At 43.9% G+C, this 23,342-nt stretch overlaps 1 protein-coding gene across 1 annotated transcript in view; it reads left to right on the plus strand.

The window, feature by feature from the left end:
- Positions 1–23,342, plus strand: part of NIPAL2 (NIPA like domain containing 2) — a 535,646-nt gene that overhangs the window by 204,142 nt on the left and 308,162 nt on the right. Inside the window, exons 2-3 of the mRNA XM_085605195.1 lie at positions 10,235–10,303; positions 22,047–22,218. Of these exons, the coding sequence (XP_085461321.1) occupies positions 10,235–10,303; positions 22,047–22,218 (241 nt within the window). The remainder of the gene's footprint in view (positions 1–10,234; positions 10,304–22,046; positions 22,219–23,342) is intronic.

A 23,342-nucleotide genomic window follows, 5' to 3' on the forward strand; every position in this document is an offset into this window, starting at 1 on the left:
AGTAGTTAGACTCTCGCGTCAAAAGAAAAACAAACTTACAGTGGATTAACTTTGTTTAAACCAAGTATTGAAACTAAAAGGGACAATCCTCGACAATGACTGTTCATTGGAGCACAAGCCAGAAATGCTCTCAACATTGTCCTAAGTCTGCTTTATCATAAGAGAGAAACAGTTTACACCCAAATCTCTTTTCCTTACTTACTGACTTATAAAGTTCCACCTTTAGAATTGTACTATGGTGGATTTTTCCAGAAAGAAAATCCTTCACCACAACATCTAAATTGTAAACCAACCACCAGACGGTGGTAATGCAGTGCTTAATTTAAGCCGGTGGTTTACCCGCACTCATTTTTAGGGACCTGCATTTATTTTGCTCATTGGATATTTCCGGAGAGCAAGAGAATGCAAATACACAAAGGGGAGAGAAAGACGGCAAAAACGTTAGAAAGGGGGAAGGCAGAAATCTCTAAGAGTGAGATAAAGGGGCAGAGAATGTCTGGTAGTCCATTAAAGGGGGATGAGATGGATTCCAGACTAAGCACCATTAGTATTCGGAGCACTGGTGCCAGCCGCGGGCTTCTGAGAAGAGCTTTGGAAAACGGCACTTATTCTCCTACAAATTACGCAGTGGGCAATGGGACGCTCTGCAACACATGAAGAATTTTTGGCAGGACACATACTTAAATGAATACTTTCTTTCCCATAAATTGATAATTAAATGGTCAGAAATTCCTTATGAATTGTCTTTATTACTTTATATAAGTATTTATTCCAAATATTAATGACCTCCCTAAGCACTCTAGCTCCCGAAAAATTAAAGCCATTGTTGAAACACATAGGGCCTGATTTAGAGTTTGGTGGATTGGTACTCCGTCGCAAACATAACGAATATCCTGTCCGCCTCATTACAAGTGCATTATATCCTATGGTCCTTCGAAAAAGTGCCATGAGATATAACGCACTTGAAATAAAATCGAGTGTTTTATATATTTTCTTTTGCCAGACTTTACACTAGTGCTCTCTGCCTTCGGCCACATGTATTTCACTATCTGTCTCATGAAAAGTGGCCAAGTAACCACGCCAGGCAGTTATGATGCAGGGGAGTAGGTCATTCAGGTTATGGAAATATCTCTCAATTTCAAGTAGGGGTTGATGGTAACTCCTCTCCTCCGGTAGAGTTTGAGGAGTATTGCCCAGTTGAACACGGAGTTTCAGAAAAACTCAGTTAAGCGCCACATGCTGGAGTTTTTTCTTACACGGGGCTCGCCAATGTTAAGTTAGCAAGCACGAGCGTGAAAATCAAGTGCTAGACTGCCTCCGGGCAAGATTTCTCAATGCAGGCAGTCACGGCAGTTCGCCACTCCTCGCGTTAAGAAAGCTGCGGCTCGCATTTAGAAACCTGCCACTCGAGTAGAAAATCTACTTGAGTGTCAGAAAGAAGCAGCACCCTCTGGCGCGCCGCGTGGTGCTGTTCACTCTGATTTTACAGAGGGGAACAAGCACCTGGTGCTAACAATCAGCGCAACTTACTAAAACTCCGCCTCTCGCGGAACCCCACGGAATCTCCCAGAGTTTTTAGGTAACTCTAACTCTGCGAAATTCCGCAGAGTGAAACTCCGCAAGTTACTCCCAGGCTTAATTACAAGTTTAGGTACCTGGACAAGGAACTAACCATAGGAATTATTTGCCACACCAATTCCTACAGACTTCCCTCACATTCCAGTCCATTTCCCCTGACAAAGATTTTGGTAGGTTGCCTGCTAAAATGTTCCTAAAAATGTGAAATGTAACGTGTGTAAAATGTATTTGTGTCATAACCACGTAATGTACACACTCTTATACACCACCTCCCAACCCCCTCAACTAATGTACAGCGCATCGTTGTCTTTGATTAGGTTCTTTAAATAGTTTGATGTTATCAACGTTCTAATTTCTCTGGGAATAGTGAATCTCAACAGTTTGGTATGTGGTGAAGGGTTGAAACTACTGTAGAATTTGTTGTCCTGCATTTTTTTTTTTAGGCCCTTGAACTGGAAAGACTTGTTTCATTTCCTCACATGCAACTAGGATTTTGCCGCCTGTTTTTCTAGATCGAGGAGTAATGGCTGTCACTCTAATTATGTTTGATACGCATCGTAATTACTTTTTGAAGAGAGGCTGGTGGGTATCTTCTGCTGCGCCAGTGTCCTGCGTGGTGTTGTGTTTTGTATAGGCTGTGTACATGCCTGATTGCCATAGATGGATATTATCTTATTAACACTGTCAAAAATGGAGTTCAGGTTTTCACCGGGAGTAGGGAAGGTAGGGATGCTCGTACGTTCACCTTTAGCGCATTAAGGGGCATATTATCAAGGACGGCGTTAAAATTATCGCTAAAACGGCGATAATGGCCTTGAGAATATGCAGCAGAGAATTCCAATAGAAGCCCATGTTCTGGTGTCAACATAGGCTTCTATTGGAATTCCCAAGGGCATATTATCAAGCCTATTTCTGCCACTAAACCGGCGATAATTTTTAACACTGTCCTTGATAATATGCCCCTAAATGCTTGCATCAACTTCTCTTGGAAGGATTTTAATGGCTTGGGTGAAGATTCCAGGGGTGCTGAAGGTTACTCACAAATAGAGGTCTTCGCCATGCCCAGTATTAGTTGGTTGTTCCTTTGTGTTTTTTTAGGAAAACTATGACTTCGGTGCTGTGTTTATTCTCTGGTGACACAGGTTGCAGTAGTTTTGCAGTGTGTGAATGTACTGTTGCAGGCCTAAGTTTACTAGGGAGAGAAGGAGAAGAACATCTATTTAGGGGAATTACTTAATATGCGTGCCTGCAAGTAGTCATCCAGGGACTGCTGATTTTTTAAAGGTGTCTGCTGGGGATTTCATGTTGGACCGGGATTGCCCATGGCACCAGTAACTTCTCGTTCCTTCACATTTGTAAGGGTGCGACCTCCTGTTTCTTTTCACACTGCATTCTACCAGGGAGTACATTCATTTGAATAAATCATATAAATTCAATATACATCATTATGAACTGATCTGTGTTGTTGAATGAGTGAAATGCCTTTCGGACATCGCCAAAGCAGATATATTTTCCCTTTCTATACAAAGTTTAGCAATAAAGGGGGCATATCATCAACGGCCGGAGTTAAAATTATCGCCGCTTTTGCGTCCGTTTTCGGGCGAAAAGCGGCGATAATTTTAACGCCCTATCAGCATGGGCACGCTAACGCGTGACTCCATGCTGTGGGGCGCATCATCCTTTCGCCTCGCCTCGCTAATGAGATGTGAGGTAGGCGTTCCCGTGTGAAAGACACACGAAATACAGCAAAAATATTTGCTGACAGAGGTTCTCCCTATCAGCAAAAAAATCGCTAGCCGGCCTAGCGATATTTAAACTAGCGCTATCAGCCATTATCGCAGGTTCCTTACGCCTGCTATTTTTCCGACTTCGCTATGTTCATAATGGGAGGTAGATTAATATGCTGAGTCCACATCTCCCTATCAGCAATGTTTTTGTGTAACTCTCTTTTTTATCGCAGATAATCCTGCGATATTGCCCCTCTTCGCCAATATTGCCTGGATTTCTATCGCCTTGGCGATGCACGTTGCTGATAGTGCGCTCACCGGGCGATTTTCTGCACGCTAAACACGGCCAGCAATAATTATCGCTGGCCGTTGATGATATGCCCCTTATTTATTGAGTGCGAGTTGTGTTTGTTTTTAAGTTGCCCTCTGCTTTATCTGTAATAATCTTTGACTTGTAGGGCGTCTTTGCTTCAATGAATGTCCAGATTCTGTTATTTAGGGTAGGATGGTAGCAAACGGTTTCCCCAGGTTGTAGTTTACATATTTTGGTCTGTAGTTATTGGGGGGCAGTTGGTTACCATTTATGGTTCATGCAGTGCTGGAATTGGAAACACTTTACTCTAGGAACCTATAAATTGGGGCTCACGGTGGGCAACAAAACGACAGCGCAGTCACAAGAGGCAGAAAAAGCAGTCTGACAGTCAACTTATGAATTGAAAAAAAACCTCTGTTACAAAGAAACTGGCACCAAGGAGCAATGGGACAGAAAATCTGTTCTGGCTTAATTGGTTACAAAGGTTGCGTTTTCAAATACCCTATGGGGTTAAAGCAGCTGTGCAGAAAACTTTGTCTTCTCAGGGAATAATAATAATAGTGGTAAGATAACTCTGGTGGTTAAAGCACTTGCTGGCGAGATCTGTTTTTTGTTTAGTCACAGATTTGAAGCACCTTGTGTAACAAGTAGATGACACATTATTGTGTTATGTAGGTAGGTAAGTGGATCCCTGCCTTTTTCCCAGAGATCCTTTTATCACTTGCAGTTTATATATTGCATTCCTTCTAACATAGCACAGTGGGCTATGAACCGGCATCAAGGGCCTGCATGCAAACTGTAAGACATGGGTGAAAAACCTTATTGCTTTTTCTCAATCTGTTATTATAAGGCTGCTAAAAAGGGGTTCTTTTGGGTGGTAATTAAGGACAACACTAAGCAATGTCTTATGTTGCAAATCCTGACTTTGTGTGTCTTCCAGCCGTACAATCTTCGCATTATGATCCCTAACAGTAAAAACGATGTCTAACTCCTAATCCTTGAAACCCCTTTGTCTTATGTAGCATCCTGTACATTGATTTACACCACACATGTATATGATTTATTGTCAATGTATATTGTGTGTGTGATGTAAAGCTCTCTGACACCCTACAGTGGGATGATTAACGCTCTAAAAGTATAAAATAAAAAAATTCGCTAGTGCTATTTAAATTGTTATTCGTGTAAATATACATATTGATGCATCTGACATTCTTACAGTGTGTGCACAACTCTTACATATAGGGGTTAAACAAAGTCAAAAATCAGCCTCAATTCTTTTACGTTTTTCCCCATTGCATTGGCTGCAAGATGTTATACTGCAGATAGCTCCCAGCCAGGATTCTACTGCAAAAAAAGTAGGGGTACGCGAAATATTCCGTTCTACTGGATGAATTGGCAGAATTTTGGCAACTCTGCATCACTCTCGTTCCAGCACAATTTTTACCAATCGGAGCGTGGCAGAATTTTTTCTCGCGTGTGGCTCCAGAACGATAAGGTGATGGAGCGAGGTATGGCATCACCTAAGGCAATTTCCGGTCTCTAGAAGACATACGGTGAGATTTTTGCAACGCAGACAGTCTCTGGCTTTCGCGACCATCTGCAGTCAGAAGGCTGCCACTCTAGTAGAAAATCTAAATCAGCCAAATTAACTCAAGTAGCTGTGCACTCTGGCAAGCCGCATGGTGCTGTTCATGCTGATTTTTCAACACGGAATGCGCTCCGGGTAATGAATCAAGCTTGATGTGCATATTTCTGCCTGTGGTTGGAACTCCGCGGAATCTTGCAGAGTTTTTATGTAACTCCGCAAAATTCCACAGAAAAAACTCCAAGAGCTCCGCCTACCGCAAAAAAATAAAAAGGAGGGCTGATGACCCTATAAATTGCTCTTTGTTATGGGCCCAAACTGGAAGAGAAAATAAAAAGTCTGAACACCGCCTGCACATAACTGCTTTGAGCAGACAATGTGCAGGCGCTGGTTCATTGTGTCCTGGTGTTGGCAAATTACGCCGGGACCAATTCAGCATATTTCACTGGGGCCAGACGGATTCGGCTGGTTTCTCCTTCATTCCAGCACTGAGTTCACAGGATAATAGGCCTCACTGACTATATTTATGGGATTGTCCTAAGCTTAGTGCTTACTGAAGAGATTCAGTGTTGTAGAAGAGGGGCTGGCACAGGCTTCCCAGGGCAAGGGGTGAAGACAAGTTTACGCCGAAGAGAGGGCGTGTCAGTAAGAGAAGCAATAGATGGAGCTACATCATGTTATGTTCAGAAGGTGTGCTGTGGGGTGGTGTGTTATACTATTAACTAATTCTATGTTATTTTGTGGGGTTGATAGGTATGGTATCCTATTTTGTACTAATGCATTTCTTGCAGCATCTGGATTCTTTGCCTAGTTTTATGTTCTTCAGTTAGTCATGTAATCTTTCATTTAGAAATTCTTTAATGACCCTTTTCAGTGATTTCAGCTTCCCATTGATACTGCTGAACTGGTGCCTGCACTGCATTTTATTCTCCCATATGCAACACTTCCAGGGACTTTAGCGTTCCTGTAGGAAAGCCACTTGAACAGGGAAATTGGAAGTTGCCATCACTGGGTGCATAGTACAGCTTTTGATTGTGGTGTTTTATGCAGCCATCAGTCAGCGCTAGTGATTCAGGCAGTGGATGTCCTCTGCTTGGGTATTTTGTTCCACATTGTTGTACGAGGGAGGTATAGAGAGTGTTGGTTATCCTCTTCGAGGTTTTCAAGAAAGAGGTAGATCTTGTGACCTTCCTCAGGCTAACCCATGCAAATGTTATTTGCGAAGTGGGTTGTCTCTGCATGGTGGTTTGCAGTGGGTGTTCAGGTGCTAAAGCCATCTACCTATCCTGTGCCAGCTATATCAGTGTTGTCACTTAGGCAATGGCTCTTCTGAACTTCCAAACAACCTGAGTGGCTGCAGACTCTTTCGTGTCCAACATTTGGGGTATATTGTTTCTGGCGTAGGCTCTAATGGAAACATGTTTGTGGTGTTGAATGTCGAAGCCAAAACATCGATGGGTCACAGTCTTGTGACCAGAATATTGAGGGACATAATGTAAAAGAGCTGAGTACATGGAGGCAGGTGTGAATTTACTATTCTTAACTCCTCATCTACGTACTTTGAAGATATATATATATATAAACGCATATGGAGAGTTACATATAGAACATCTACACAAACTTACCTTTCAATATTTTGTCCCTCAATAATTAGGTCACAATAATGTGACCTGTCGATATTCCGGCTTTGCTCTTCCTGACCCACAACTGTAAAGATGCCTCTGGGTTTCTTGTTTCTCTGCCTCCTTGTAGTTGGAACAGGTTTGTCCCTAAATTAAAGTTTATGTTGGTCTTGGATGCAAGCGCCCTATGTTGTTCTGTTTGATGTTTCCAGCCTAATGCTCCTCAGCGGGGAGAGTACCTCTGTCCCATTGTACCCATTCCCCCTGTCCTCTTTTTCCAGTGTCACAAGATTTGTCTCTGAGATTCTTTTCCCCAAGGGCCCCTGTTCCCTGGCTCCTCCAGGCAGGTATGCCCTCACCGAGGGGTATCTCAGCGAGGCAACATGGCTTTTCTTTTTGTGACATACTTAGGAAAGCTCACTTTCTGTAACAGGTAGAAGGTGAGAGGAAGCCCTTCTGTCTGAGACAGGTGAGCAGTAGCTTCTCTGTTGGCACTGAGCAAGATATCAGCCGGCAGAGTAACTGAGTGATCTGCCACAAGGGAAGGTTAGCTTAACTGTGTTCAGCAAGTGAGGGAGATCTGTGCTCAGTGTGTCAAGTGCGGAGCAGTTCTGGTCTCTGTGACAGGTGAGAGGTGGCCATGCACCTGCACTCAGGGAGGGATGCACCAGCTGAGCACAGACTGGCTCTGCAGTTAGGGGTGCTATAGGCCGGTACCCCAGTCTCTAGACAATCTATCCAGGGCCGTCTTAAAAGCGATATAGGCTGCCAGGCAAAGCAGTGCACTGGGCCCTGCCTGCACAACCACTCACAGGAATATAAATGTTTAATGGAAAGTTGGTGTTAAATTCTGGTCTGCATGGGACCCTGTGCTCATGGGGCCCCCTGGCAACTGCCCAGCGTGCCCATGCGTTAAGACGGCACTGGGTCTATCCCCTTCCCTTGTGCTATGTGTTCACTGAACTCGGCTCAGTAGGGCTGTAGGGGCACACTGGCTTAGCTGCTCCCTTCCACTAATCAATATATTTACTCTCAGGCATTGTCAGGCTGCTGCATGGTGTCAGTAATCGGTACATTTCTTTGTGGAGTCTAGAGTTGCAGACCGAGTGGAAAAGAGTATGAGGTACGTGGGTGCTACTTGATGATTTCCCTCAAGAGTTTGGGCTTGAGGTGCCGCATGAGTGTGAGACATAGGGGGCCATTGGATGTTAAGAGCCCGCCCCTAGTACTCTGCAATGGCAGCTCAGCAGGGCCTCTAGGTTGCCTTCACGAAGGTTGCAGAAGTGATTGGTCTGGTCAGCTTGAAGCTGTCTGGGCCACACCAGGGCTGTGCTCTTTCAGGCTGTCAGGGCTGTGCCCGTTCATGCGTCGCCACACATAACGGGTGCTACAGAAGGGTCAGAAATATGCATGGTTAGTATGAGGTATTCTGGAAAAAGAGGGATGCCAGCAGCTGTGACAATGTCCGGGTCCACGAGGCAGCTGAAGAGATATGAGGAGCAGGGTCACCTGCCCAGACGGACCAGGAAGACGGAGGGGTTATTTTCAAGAAACATATATGTAGCGTAGCGTAGCATGCTACTCGCCTCGTCAAGGGTAGTAAGCGCTATATAAATACAATTACAATATGTACAAAGAGAGAGTGAACTGGAAAGTGCTTATTGAACTTGAATGGAGGTGCGGTGTGATTACTAGATGCCAACGACAGGTAAGTAGCAGTTAAGAGGAGTGGCAGGCACAGGCTGCCAAGATCACGGGGTGATGACAAGTTTAGGCTTAAGAGAGAGCGTGACATTAAGAGAAGCAATAGATGGAGCTATATCATGTTATGTTATCTTCAGAAGGTGTGCTGTGGGGTGGTGTGTTATACTATTATGTAATTCTGTGTTATTTTGTGGGGTTGATAGGTGTGGTATGCTATTAATCTAATGTTGGTCTGTGCTATGTTAGGGGTGATATGGTACATTGTGGTATGGGATGGATTTAATATTATATACTGTGGTGTAGTGAATGTTATTCTACATAATGTTATGATATGTGATTAGATTATATGTGCTGTGTGCCATTGTATTTTAGGGTATGTTATGCTGTGCGATGGTATTTGGGGATTTTGCACGGTATGATACAACATGATGTGTGCTGGTGCAGTATGGTATGCTATGGTATCGTACAGGAGGTGCAGGTGAGAGGGTGCAGATGGAAAGGTAGGAGGAAAGGCACTCAGAACTTGAGATAGTACTGCACATTCCCATTTATTATGGAGAAATTTACACTAACTTTTTACTGGTGATCAAGGCATAGATTTTCTTTGTAGAAAATTGGTAGCGCCACTTGTTAATGTGTTAATATCACTTTTCTCTAATTGCAAAAGTCATGTTAAATATGCAGAAACAAATGATTTTGTAAACCTTCCGACACATTCTAAGGGATCGAGTTTCAAGATGACTGCTCATAAGAGTTCCATCTGTGTGTACAGTGCGACTACATGGATCCAGGCGGCCAGGGCTCAAAACATTCAGTCGTTGGCTAGAGCGGCCAGTCCATTTCGGTAGTTGTAGCCTTAGTTTGCCCCAGCTGAACCAAATGGGCCAGCTATTAATTGTTGGGTCCTGGTGCTTTGTGTGGTGGTGCCTTGGAGTAATATGCAACCTTCCCCATGCCGCTCCCACAAGCACTTGTAATCATGAGGGATTTCAAGCTGAGACTGCGGTTAACCTATTGTTGGACTGTTTGAAATGTCTGAGACTTTTAACATCCTGTACTTTTCGTATATTTTCTTTGTGTGAGTGGGTTTGTTTTGATAGCTTTTTTGAGCACCAATTTAAGGTGTGCCTTCAGTTCTAATTTTTGACATGTATTGCTTCATGTTTGTATTTGGGCTGTTTTTAGTGCCCCTGCGTTTCACAGACATTGCAACTAATTCAAAGAGAGATGAAACAATAATTTGCCCTGGACCTCTCTGCATGGAGTGCCAGTTTCCAAAGAATCAATATTAGCCACTAGATCGCATTGCACACACTGCACTGTTTTATGTTTGTCATATATTGTAAGAATCTTGAAGCACGCTTGGTCACATTTGGCCTTGGTGTAGTGCCAGGACTCCAGATACCGCGCAATGCAACAACTCCTGACATTATGGTGTGTCTTCCCGCCCACGATCACCCTCTGGCCGCATTTGCCATTCGTCAGCGTGGCCGGGCAGAAACCATGAGATCTTTGTTACATTTGCAGTTGTGACGCTGATAAGTTTGGACTTCTGCAAATAGACCAAGCTGCAGTAACAGATGTTCCCATTGAAGTGTGTCAGCACATGGTTACTAACCAGCTGTTTATCTTTAGAACAGGATTCTAACTTTAGAGCAGCTCTGATAAGAATCCTAATTTTTGATATTTCTTCCTTTCTCCACAGAACCAGCTGGTGGGTGTTGTTTTGGCGATTCTCGGCGGCTTCCTGATCAGCATCGCTCTAAATCTGCAGGTAAGAGCCATGTGCTCCTGCGGCCTAGATTTACTAAAGCAATGTGAAGTGACGCAAGGCTATTCACAATCCATTGCAACATATGCTTTGCGTTGGAAAGTTGTGTTTTTTTCTCAGTGCAAAAACCCCAGTGTGCTGCTTTGAATCGAGTGGCCTCATTACTAGGGCAGGTCAACACAAACACCCAGACTGGCTTTGAGCCAAAAACTAACGCCTCCTTGAAGCAAGTGTTAACGAGGGGAGAAAAAAATGTAATTCTCCAAATGTGCCCCTGTGTTGCATGTGTGCTGCAGTGCAAAACACACATCCAATGCGTGGGATTCTTCTGAATGTGTGTAGGCTCAGTTTATGTATTGAAGAGCTTTCTTCCAGTGCACATCCTAGGCCAGACAGCACACACTTTCCTCTGTACCACTGTGCATGGTTGTGCATCGCACAAGGCAGCACGCTTGTTCGTCACTAGAGAGGATGACATTAGCAGCAGGCCAGTCTCAGATATTGCACAACGCTGTTTTTTTGCCCCTGGCACAGGGTAGCACAGCAAATTTGGGGGCATATCATCAACGAGGCGATAAAAATATTATCGCCGGTTTTGCGTCCGTTTTCGGATGAAAAGCGGCCATAATTTTATCGCCTAATCAGCAAGGTCACGCTATCGCGTGAAACCTTGCATTAGCGCCTGTTTTCTGAACGCCCAACTTTGCATCTCTAATGAGATGCAAAGTGGGCGTTCCTGCCCTGACATAACTGGAGAAATGTCGCTAAGCGACATTTCTCCAATTATCAATGGGCACGCTGACCTGCAGAGCGACAAGCAAAGTAGCGATAACCTCTGTTATCGCTACTTTCCTTACGCCTGCTTCAAGACTGACTTAGCCATGATATCCTATGTAAGGTGGGTATCATGGCTAAGTCTGCCCTGCCCTATCATCAAGCTATCAGCAAACTTTGTGAGATTATCGCTGGAATTGCAGCGATAATCTCACATTTGGCAGTTAGCGCTTGGAATCTTATCGCTTTTGAGGTAAGCGTTGCTAATAGCACGCTATCTCAGCGATTAAATTCCACGTGACCCGGCGATAATTATCCTAGCGCTAATCGCGCTTAGCGATAATTATCGCCGGTCCTTGATGATATGTCCCTTGGTTGCTGTTCTGTTTTTCCTGGAAATTAGGTCAATCTGGCCCTGTCTCGAAACGCTGTGCTGATAAGTGCACAATTCAGTATATAGCAAACCCACTCATCGAAACAAACAGAGAAAGGAATCCTTAAATATGTTGCTTGAACAAATGCAGAAAATGTACCCAGTGTTCTGCATTTGTTATCTTTTAATTCAATAATATTTTGACATTTCAATTAAGACACCATTTTTGACTACCATATTGCGACATACAACCATATAAAGTTATGGCGTGTGTTTCACCATGTCATCTCTTGCTGGCATGTGGCTTCAGTGATCACATACTCTGCTCTCTGTTACAGAGGGGAATTCTTGTAACCCAGGAACTTTTGACAATGTTTATTCTTTCAAAGGTTCCTAGTGTGTTGTACTCAGCCGCTTCCGCAGCAAACTCTACCCCCTTTTTGGAAAATCTTTTCATGAAAATAATTGTCCTGTCGCTCCGAGAGCAGTTGCTAACATCCCCACCAAGCCGTTTATACAGCATTAGTGATCAATATCCCCTGAAGCCCGGGGATTATCAGCCTTTTTTTGATTTCCTTGGATTTTCATGGTCTTGGGAAAGTTGGCAATGGCACTTTCACAGAGCCATGCTCATAATCATGGCCTCTTTGTTTGCTTGCTGTCAGCCTGGTAAATATTTTGCATGGAACAGAAACTGCTTTAATTTCAGTCTAGGGTGATCTGTCTTCTCTACATACAAGATTTCTATTTCAGCTTGTACGTTAGGATCTGCTGGCTGCTTTCAATATGGTAGATCGTTGTATCTTGGAGCAATGCCAGTTATCTCTGGATCCCGCCTTCTTGCTATCCTTATATTGGATAAATTCATTCCTAGGTTGCAGGGAACGAAGACTAGGAGACTGCTCTTATTCATCTACCTTTCGGTTCTAAGATTTTATGCAACATCTACGTGAATCCACTCTTGGACTTGCAAAGTACCAAGGACCTTCTTTCCTTTAATAAAAATATTTTCATTGAAATTCATGCAGAGGAAAAAATCCATTAACAATGAATCAGCTCATAAGCCTACTCAAACTCTCGTCTTGGCTATTAAATGACCAGATTTCTTATGCATACTTCACTACAAATTTACATTCTCAAATATCATTGTAATTCATTACTATACAGTCTTTTAAAAAATGTGTAGGGATATTCAAATTGTTGATGTCTTCTCCATGTTTTCTAAAATTTCTCATAAGAACCATTCCAGGTAGCATAAACAATTCATAACCATTCTAGAAACTGGGGCTGAACAGCCGACTTCCAATATTGGGTGATGAATGTGCTACCAATCAAGGCAAAAATAAGAACACATTTTTTAACATTAAGAACCTGATTTAGAAATTTGCAGACAAGGTGCTCCATTGCAAATGTGTCAGAGTGCTCTGTCCACCAAACTCTTGGTCTGTATGCTTCATTTAGAGATAGACGGACCTTAAGTATTCTGTCGAAGGAGCCCCCATCGCCTCCATTGATAGAATACTTCCTCCGACAGGCCAACGAGGTAGGAGCCATCGAATATGCCTCTTTTTCCCCGCATACCATTTCCCCGCATGTTGTTACAACGCGGTCGTTACAACGAACGCATTGTAACACGCATACCATTACCCCGCAAGTCGTAACAATGACTTGCGGAGGGGGGCGCTGGATGATGGAATAGTAAAATTTACTATTCCTACTCCAGTCTGTGCGGACTGTAGGGAAGGTGTTGGATTTTAAATCCAACACCTTCTCCCCCCTCCCCAAGTCGTTGTAACGACTTGCGGGGTAATGTTATGTTATGTTATGTCCATTTATAATGTGCTCGGATACTCAGGAGTGTCCCGGCGCGATACCAGAGGGGTGCAAGGAGAGACTATCAGACAAAGAGATGAGTTTTAAGTTTCTTTTTAAACACCACTGGGTCCTGAATGGACCACAGGGCGAAGGGGAGGGCATTCCATACCACACTTTACTTCACCACAAAGGAACTGCCCCCCAACCTCTGGAACTTAAAACGCGGAACCCGGGTAAAGCGAAGAGACAAGGATCGAAGGGCCCGTGAAGGAACGTAAAAAGAGAAGCGCCTCTGGCGATAAAGGGGACCATAGCCATGGAGAGCACGGTGGGCCAAAACCAGGGATTAAAACTTGACCCTATCCACCACAGGCAGCCAATGGAGAGAGCGCAATTGAAGAGCCACACTATTCCTTGCCGAGATGCCCAGAAGCAGTCTGGCCGCCATATTCTGAACCACCTGTAACTTTTTAAGCAGGTAGCCAGGGGCACCAGCATAAAGGGCATTGGCATAGTCCAATCATGGCAAAATCAAAGCATAAGTAACAGTTTCTCTTGCTGCCAGCGGAAGGAGTGGAAAGAAGTTCCTGAGAGTCTTAAGAAGGCCAAAGCAGCAGCCAGCTGTTTTCTTAATATGTGTTGAAAAGGAAAGACTCTCATCGAACCATACTCCCAGGTTTTTAGTGGGCTGTCCCGAAGAAAGGGGCAGTAGAGAGTCCCGCGGCCACAACTGCTCTCGGAAGTCAGCGGGAAACTTGCCAAAGAGCAGAATCTCAGATTTTTGTTCATTGCACTTAAGCTGTGCATCCGCCAACCATTTAAAAATGGAAACTAGGCATTGTTGCACCGCTGAGACAGAATCAGATGTTTTATCCCAGGTAAACAACAACTGGGTATCATCCGCATAGGCCATCACCTTAGCCCCAAGCTCCTCTGTAATGGTATGCGTTGTCACAACGCGGTCGTTGTTACGACTGCGTTATGACAACATTTACGGTTACGGATGTGGGGTGGTAGTTGTTTACCGGAGCCATCAGAGAAAGGGCATTACACCATCTGCACTATTTGGGGTAGATGATGTAACGCCTTTTTTTCTGTTTGTCACCACCAGGAAAAACTTGGAGGTGAGGGACAGGAATAATACAATAAGGACCTCCACACTCTAGGAGAAAAGGACCAGGATGCTGGGGTCATTATTTTTTGTTTTTTCAGGCACAAACTCCCACTTTAGGAGTTTGTTTCTGAAAAGCAAACAAATGTCAGAAGTTTGGTGGACAGTTGTCAAAAATGACAGCAGCTGTCGACCAAACATTTAGTACGTTGAAAGGAACTACCATCAGAGATAACAGCTGGGCCAGCCGTCATCTCTAAATTTGGTGGACAGAGTACTGTAGAGGTGCTGGAGGTTATGTCCTATAATATCCTGAGTCATGTCCTATAATATCCTTTTGGGGACTACTCCATCCACCAAATGCTAAATCAGACGCTTAGTCCTACCAGTGTTGGCACCCTGCGCAACAGTCTTTCAATGACTTCCACAGATTCCCTCACTACCACCCTCTAACAGTGCCCCATGTCTCTCTATATCCCCTCTCTCGCAGGCATTTCATTTGTTTTATAGTGCTACTTATACTAGTATGGTGTATCAGAGCACTTTACATCACACACACATTATACAGAGACAATGAATCATACATGTGTAAATCAGTCTATAGAAAATATTACATGAGAAAATGAGTTTTATAAGGTGTGGGAATCGCATGTTAGTAGGCAGTACTTTTTAACATTGCTTGGACTAGAACAGCATAGCCTAAGGATTTAAAAAGTACCACAGTGGTTGGGGTTGACTTTACAAATTGGAATGTATTCCTGCCCAAACAAATCCTTTTTAGCAACATTAGGAGAATGAAAGACTGGGGAAAATCATAACGTTCTTACCTATACCATGCAGTTTGCATGCAGCTTTATGATGATAGTGCATATGTTGCTGTGATATATAAGGATTGTAACTTATGAACTGCAAGTATCAAAAGGATCTCTGTGATAAAAACAGTAACCCACTGAGCTATCCACATAAAATGCAGTTCTGTAATCTGCATGGTACAGACACATTTACCTTCTTTGCTACTTTATGATGGGTCAAAAATGCCAGTAGACAAAATTCCAATTACTCTCCAGCATAAAAATTAATCACCAGAGCTAACTTGATATTTTTATTGTTGCCTAAAACTGCTGAACACACAAGTAACTCTGTGCCATAAGATATTTCTTAACACAGCGATGCCCTCAAGCGCACTGAGCTCAGTACCAAGTGCGGCTACACTGGTCGCACTGCTCTAAAGCTGCCTTGAGTCTTACACCTGATATATGTTGAGAGTAGCCTAAAATCTCTGGCCATGTTTCCCTGCTCACTGTACCAGAGCTGGTAAAAGAGAAATCATTACACCAATATGTTTCCTACTCGGGAAAAGCCAAAGCTAGTTGAAACAAATTACCTGTTTTACCATTAAGGCACCTTGGCATTGGTCTGAAATGTGACTGTTGAATGTATGTAACAGTGCTGATTTGATTTAATGCTTGTTTAGTATAGTTTGGTGTAGCGATAGTATGATAGGAATGGGGGTAAAAAGGGGGCGTTAGGAGTAGGGATAGAATTATAGGAAGGGATATTTAAAGGGGAGGGAGTAAAGTACATTTTTTGTAAGAAGCGGCCGTGTGTGCTTGTTAGTTGGTTTGGATGGCTAAAGGAGCGGTGAAAATTTGTGAAGTTTGTTTGGGAGTTCATAAAATATAGAGCACACTTTTAAACGCATTGTTCAATTTCCATATGTCGAAAGCTCTCCAGTACCCAGAACCATATGATGTTTTGGTGAACACTGAGGAAAAGTTTGGATTAGAATTCAGTACCTTTGCTTTATCTCCAATAAATTACTGAATAAACCACAGTTGCTATCACATCCTCTATCAAGTATCAACACTCTCTTAAAGCTGTTCGATGACTCCTGCTCAGGCTACAGTGCTTTTAAAGGTCTCATGCCTCACCTATAATGGCCTGGTCAATCAGACTCCAGTTTAACTGTCCTAGATTGTGAAGAAGATTATATATTGTGGCGGGACATTTGGGAGGTCCAGTGAATTTACAGCTTAGCTGGGATCCTCAGAGTATGTGGAAAGAATTGATTGTCGGTTATATTTGAGTCTAGGGGTTAAATGTGGACTTTTTTGCACTGCAAAAATAAGGTATAATTAAAGAAATGGTATAACCTAAAATGAATGGGGGGGGGGGTGTAACTATATTCAAACATTGCCCTTTCATATTCAGATGCTCCTTTCAGCGTGATCTATAGGATGTAATCATTTTACCTCCACCACTGTCCTCGGTTGCTTACTTAAAAGTTGGGGCCTCCAGCTAGCATAATGGAGGAATTAGGGGACACAAGAAGTGCCCACAATTTCATAGGTATGTTTGTGTGATCGCAAAAAAGTGTTAATGCCCTAAGATGTACACTCGGGCACACCCTTCCTGCAAGAATGGGAGATACAGGATGAGTAACTCTAACTATTTAAGAGGTGTATGAAGCCAGAGGATGCCCCAGTAAATACAAGATCTGGTGTGCTTGTTGGGTTTATCCTTCAAGAGAGACAACAAAACATGACACACACACACACACGGATAAACAAACACACAATGGCAATGTTTAGATACTGAACTGGGGATAAAAGTGATTCATTGCTCAATGTAGCAGAATGTTGGGACAGTGGTACAGATAATAAGATTGGTGGCAACTTCATGGTATGTTCCGTTTAAAATAAGCAAATACACTTAATTTTCCATCATACGAATATAAAGTTTACTTTTCTGCACTTTAGTATTTTTAAAATCCAATATAACAAAGTTTTGATAAAAGGCGGAGACCCCATGATCCCAACTTCATTCAAAAATTAAACCCTGGCAATGGGAAATATTCACGCGCATAAATGGACTCAGTTAATTTTTTTAATAAGCAATAACAGACTACAGGAGGTAGCCCATAAACCCTAAAGAGACCAGGGCAGTAATCTGTATCAAACAACAATGTCTCGAGGGTATCGTTTCAAGGGGCAATTACACATAGAAGTGTAATGACACACTTACTTAAACACAATTAAATAGCAGTACGGAAAAGAAACCAGGGGAAACAAATCATGTAAATGCAGACTGTATTTCATATGGTAGACATGTTGGACATATTAACTTCATATGTTCAAGCACATGGGTCAGTAGCACTGTGTTACATTCAATGGCATGTAACCAACAAAATACTGTGCACAAGTGCCCGTGAAGTGTAGTGGTGGCGCAAGTGACCCATGACGTGGTATATACAGTGAGTGTGATGGGCACAACAGCTAGTGAGATAGGACCACGATTTACATGTTCAGGATACCGTAACAACAAATGACAAGTATAATCAAATTAGATATATAGGGTATCCATGGGTAGGGACGCCAAGAGTTCCACTGTGGGAGTCAACGGCGTTTCGGCCTGCAAAAAGTCTTAGGCCATCTTCAGGACCAGGTTACATTAATTCAATTGCAGTGCTAGGGAGAAAGGAAGGGGGAAACATATTTGGGGTGGGTTCCGTATATTCACTGGACCAGAAGGAATAGGTAATTACGAGGAGAAGGAAGGAGGGGTTGAGGTGGAGCCAGGATAGATTCAAAAGTTAAAAAGACCGCTGCTGGAAAGATCGTGTGTCTAGGCTCCTGAATATGAAAGAGGACTCACTAATGGTAGCCGGGAATAAATGATCCAGGCAGTGCTACAATCCTCGCAGAGTTTTGGATGTGAAGAGCTTCAATTTAGAGATTATCTCGCAGATATTCTGAACTTGTAACGACAATTTCATAAATATACTTGAAACTACACCTCAGCCTTGGACTTAATTACTACTACTACAGTATGCTTGCTTGTATTCTAGGCTGTGTTATTCACTTATGGATTTTCCAGTATTTCATGATCTTTTCTCTTTCTATGAAAAAAGACAGACTGCTTATTTGCACAGAGTTTCCCTAGGACATTTGCTGTGTTTCCATATTTGCCGGATCAGTGCTTTACTCATGACTCTGAGCCAGGAAAGCTTAGTTATTCAATCATTTCTGAGTTACATATGACCTACATGTTGCATTCAGACAACTCTGGAGACTCCTTAGGAGAGTCCCCTACCGGGAGGCAGTGGGGAGGATGAGTGACTCCCCTCACCCTCCCCACCCCACTGATGTGGAAACCATGTCCATGACATATGTGCTTGCCTGACTGTGAACCAGTAACTTTGTAGTAAGAGGAGCACCCCATACCTGGAGGCTGTACAGTTTAATGCTGCAGCATCCTCTGTTCCATCTGCGGAGGTGCTGTGCTTTTCAGAGTGCTCAGTGGGAGTGTGCACGTACCTGGGAATACACAATGCTTTTCACTGGGACAACCAGATAACCTCCCACTTGGCAGACTGTTTTAACAAATGGAGGAAGAGAATGGCCTGAAATATACAAGAGCAAGAGGAACAGAGCTATCCCACCCTTCCTACCTACTGCCATTCCATGCTCTTGCCATCGCTGGCCAAACCCTGCCCTGGGAACTTTCGTTGCTCCTCAGTCATTGACCCCAGAGAGCAGTGCGGTCAGGCACGCAATGCCCATAGGGCTGAAAGGGCTTCAGCCCTCCCGTCGTGTGTCTCAGCTTGGGCTGCTGCAGCTCGAGCTGCTGCAGTTCGAGCTGCTGTGGGCTCGGCTGGGCAGTGTCTGGAGTCATATCTCCGGCAAGCCCCAGTTTTTCACAGGTCTTTAAAGACCATTTGCATATTTACATACCTTTGTAAACAGGTTACTGAGGCTTAGTTTTTTTTCTGTTTCCAGGACCCCCTGGGCCCCCACTCTGCCTATTCCTTACATTTATATTTTACATTTACTGCTGTAGTGTGAGAATGCATTTCATGAAAAGGAATATAAAGTAGGGTTTCCAAAAGAAAAATAATAGCCATTTGTTGTTTAAAGAGCATGCAAAGGTCTCGTCTTGGCAATGATAGGGTTATAAACAAAATAGTATGTATTCATTTGTAATGTGACTTTTCTGTCTTTGTACTCTTTAATTATCAGTCATGGATCATTCAGGCAGCCTTAGAATACAATTAAAAATGCTTCCAATTTATATTTGCTGCTTCAAGTATGCACAGATAAGTGCTGAACATAAAATAGGCTTTAGGTGACTGCAATAAGTGCTGAAAATAAAATAGGCTTTAGGTGACTGCTTATTTGTGTACAGTCTGGGAGATCAATATAATGAGCTGGCAACTCTAATCACAAGACTGGGAGTTTGCTGCAGGATGAGCACAATATTTATTTCCTCCACCCTCGATCCCTGAACAGGGCAGGACCGGGACCAGAAATTGGCCCTGGCAATTGAGTAGGACCGGCCACGGCGGTGGGGGGTTGGGTGCGGGTGGAAAACACTGCAGCAGCTTTTGGTACAGGGGGCCGATATTGCAGCACTGCTGCAAAACCGGCCCCCTGTACCAAAAACACCCCTCACCGGTCCAAAACCGGCCCCCACTCCTCCGGTCCACCAAGAAAATGCCTGGTGCCTGCTACAGCAAGTCCAACCCTGTCCCTGAATAATGCCATAATTATTAGGCCTCAATGACAAGCTGAGTTACTTCAAGTGTCTGGGAATGCACCATGCATTCAGACAACTCACTCCTCATTCTCGCCCTTCACTTTCACACTCCCCTGTCCCTGCACCCACAGCGATCACACTGATCACCATGCACTCAAACCATTTACCCTGCTCTCACAGTGACCACACTGCACTTACGCCACTCGACATGAACTCACACCGTTCTCCCTCCACTTACCCTGCGGTCACATGAGCACACCGCTCACTCTGCACTTACAATGATCACTCTGCACTCACAATGCACTTGCTCTGTTACCCTGTACCTCACCTTGCAGTCACACAAGCACACTACTCACCCTGCACTCATGTGACACTTCACTCACCTGTCCCCCTCACTGCTCACTCTGCAATCTCACTCAAATAAGCCCATCACTAACTATACATTCATTTGTCCCACTTTGCACTTACAACCGCACCCAAATTCATATGGTCACCTCACTCAACCTTTAGTCACTCCTCTCACCCTACTCTCACACTGTTGCATCGCTCACCGCACACTCACATGGGCACTCCTGTCACCCACACAGTGGTGAGGGCTAATGTGCCTGCTACAAAGAACGTGTACCATGCAGATCACAGAACTGCGTGTGAGTAAACTACGAGTAGCCCTATAAAAAATAAAATGTTTTGTCAGAAAGGGGCTATAGAGAGATGAGAACAATGTTGGTGCAGTGGTAGTGAGGGAATACATGGAGAAGGCGGAAATGGGGACAGGGTGCCTAAAAAATACTGTTGCACCGCGTGCAACCAGTGCTGGGGCCAGCCCTGGCTGGGAGCCTTAGCCCCCCCCCCCCCAAAGTTCGGTTCTGGTTGCGCCGCTGAGCACTGTCATACATTGCACTGACTAGATTCAATCCAGACTTGGAACACAAATCCAAAGTCAGTAGACTGGGAGATCACCGCAATACTGCCCTTTCCATTCAAGAGAGGAGAAATCCAGGAGTTATGTACCTTGGGGCAGATTAATGACGACTGGCGCATCCCTGCAAATCAGCAGGGATGCACCAGGTAAGATGCGTCACACAAGTTTACCCTTGCGCCACCACAGATGTGCCGCATTTACAATGCAAAAAACACAAGATGATGGACGGAATGTTGCACATTGGCAAAATATTCACCCCCAGTCACAGATCTAGGTTTAATCCATCATTATTTTGCTCACCACACCACCCCGGTTCAGACATGGCCATATGCAAATCAGTCTTGACCCTGTGCCTCATGGGAACAGTCCAGCCCGAACTGCCAAGCCATGTCTTCCCTGGACCGGAATCAAGCATCCTAGGACCAGTTTCGGGGTTTCACCCCTCTTCAGCCAGGAAAGCTTGACTCCAGTGGCGTAGTGAGCACGGGACCCACATCTCACTACAGCACAATGTTCCTTTCCTGGTAGGTACCCTGCCTCATTAGTAAAGACTGTGATGAGAAAAATGTGGATTACAGATAAGTAATTTAAGCGCTATCAATATTAGGCGGTGAAAAGGGGGCCACGGCCAAAAAATGCCTCTCTAAGCCTCATGTAGACAACTCTAGCAATGTTAAGGCTCAGCATTCCTCTTGCCCTGTCAGCTCCGTAATTGTGTGTTCAAGCCTTTAATTTTAAGACAACTGTGTGCCCTACCTGGTCCCTAGGCAGGCCCCCACATAGACTGGTTCTTCTAAATGCACCTCTTGTAGAGACCTGCATTGCACTAACAGGCTACCAGCACGTTTATGAAGGTCATTTTAAGTTGGAATTTCCCTGTTGAATAGTGTTAGGTAGAGCCTGGTCTGAAATGTAATGTAAGTTATAAACTGTGCACTGAAGACTGGTATATCAACACTACACACCACATAACGCACTGCGCATCCACATTATGAATGTATGCAAGCTTCTTCAGTCACTTTTCAAGTATCAGAGGTCAACGCTAAGCACTGTTAACACTCTTGACGGCTATAGGAAATCAATCAAGTGCTAATTAATAAAACATCTTGACATAGGTTGGAGGCTCAGCTGACATGGAGCCCAATTACAGGCACACTCGACATGTGAGAGCCATGCGCGTGCTTCATCATTCACGGTCCTCATCATTGTATTTCAGAAATCATCTCATCTTCGCCTGGCGAAGCTACCTGACCCCAAGGCGTATCACAAGAGCAAGGTATGGTGGTCTGGAGTCGTCCTGATGGCTGTCGGGGAGCTGGGGGTCTTCATGGCCTACGGATTCGCGCCTGTTACTCTGATTGCCCCCTTGGGATGCGTCTCAGTCATAGGTGAGAAGCTCTTCCTCGCTTTGTTTTTCAGTCCTGTGTTAGTTTTGATGCAATTTTAGGTAAGAAAATACCAAAAAGCATTAGTTAAATGAGTTACTGTTTCTATCTCTGTCGCAGCTACTATTGGAATTGGTGCTCATTTTCTCCTCTCTTGGTTTGTTATAATATGAGACGGTATATGGAAATGTGCCATACAGGGGTCAGGGAACTGTATTATTAAATTTTTATATTTCTCTGTAGGGTACTTCCGAGTTTTTGAAATCTGCAAAGAAATTCGACCATGTTGCCTAAATAAAAAATAATATACTGATTCAAAATAAACATTGGCAAAGCCAAATAGATAAAAAAAAAGACACGATGACACAGCCGCTGCATTACTTTGCAGGCACACATATAACCACACCTAGAGAAGAACACAGACTTTGAAAAAAAATAACAAATCTGAGTTGGGTCAATAAATTAAAAAGTATCAGAGAAGGGCTCTTTTAAAATATAACACAAAAGCATTTCTTTTTTTTAAACAAAAAACAAAATGAAATGGATGTGCGGGTTGTGGAAGCAGGTTCAGGAGGTGGTGAGGAGTGAAGCAACGTGGGGGGCATGGGGGTAAAGCAACAAAGCGGGCAGGGAGAAGCAACACAAGGGAGAGAACACGGGTGAAAGAGCCGCGTGGGTGCAGGGGGAAAAGCATACGGACGAGAAAGAGCATCACCAGTGCAGATGGGGTGGGTAGAGAAGCTCATGGGCAAGAGAGAGCACAATGAACGGGGAGAAAAGCACACGGGGAAGACATCTGGAAAGCATATGCACTCCCTGGAGTGCTTAAACAAAAAGAAAAAACGAGCAGAGGAAGCCTAGTGGCCAGCTAATCAAAGATAGTAAAGAGGCTATGATCCAGGGGAGAGACAAATATAAGATGGACAGGCTGAAACAAGGAAAGCCATCTAATAGAAAGCAAGCCAATAATAGTAATACTAAAGCCAATTCATGGTAAGCAATGGCTGAGCTGCAAGCCCCGTATGTTCTTAGTATGCCCACATGTAAAGATGAGATTCAAAGCCAGAGTAGCTTTTCCTTGAAGTTTATTGGAGTCAAGAGCATATGTCCAACAGGCCCAGAGGATC

Source organism: Triturus cristatus, chromosome 5_1 (genome assembly GCF_964204655.1).
Source record: "Triturus cristatus chromosome 5_1, aTriCri1.1, whole genome shotgun sequence".
Lineage (NCBI taxonomy): Eukaryota > Metazoa > Chordata > Amphibia > Caudata > Salamandridae > Triturus > Triturus cristatus.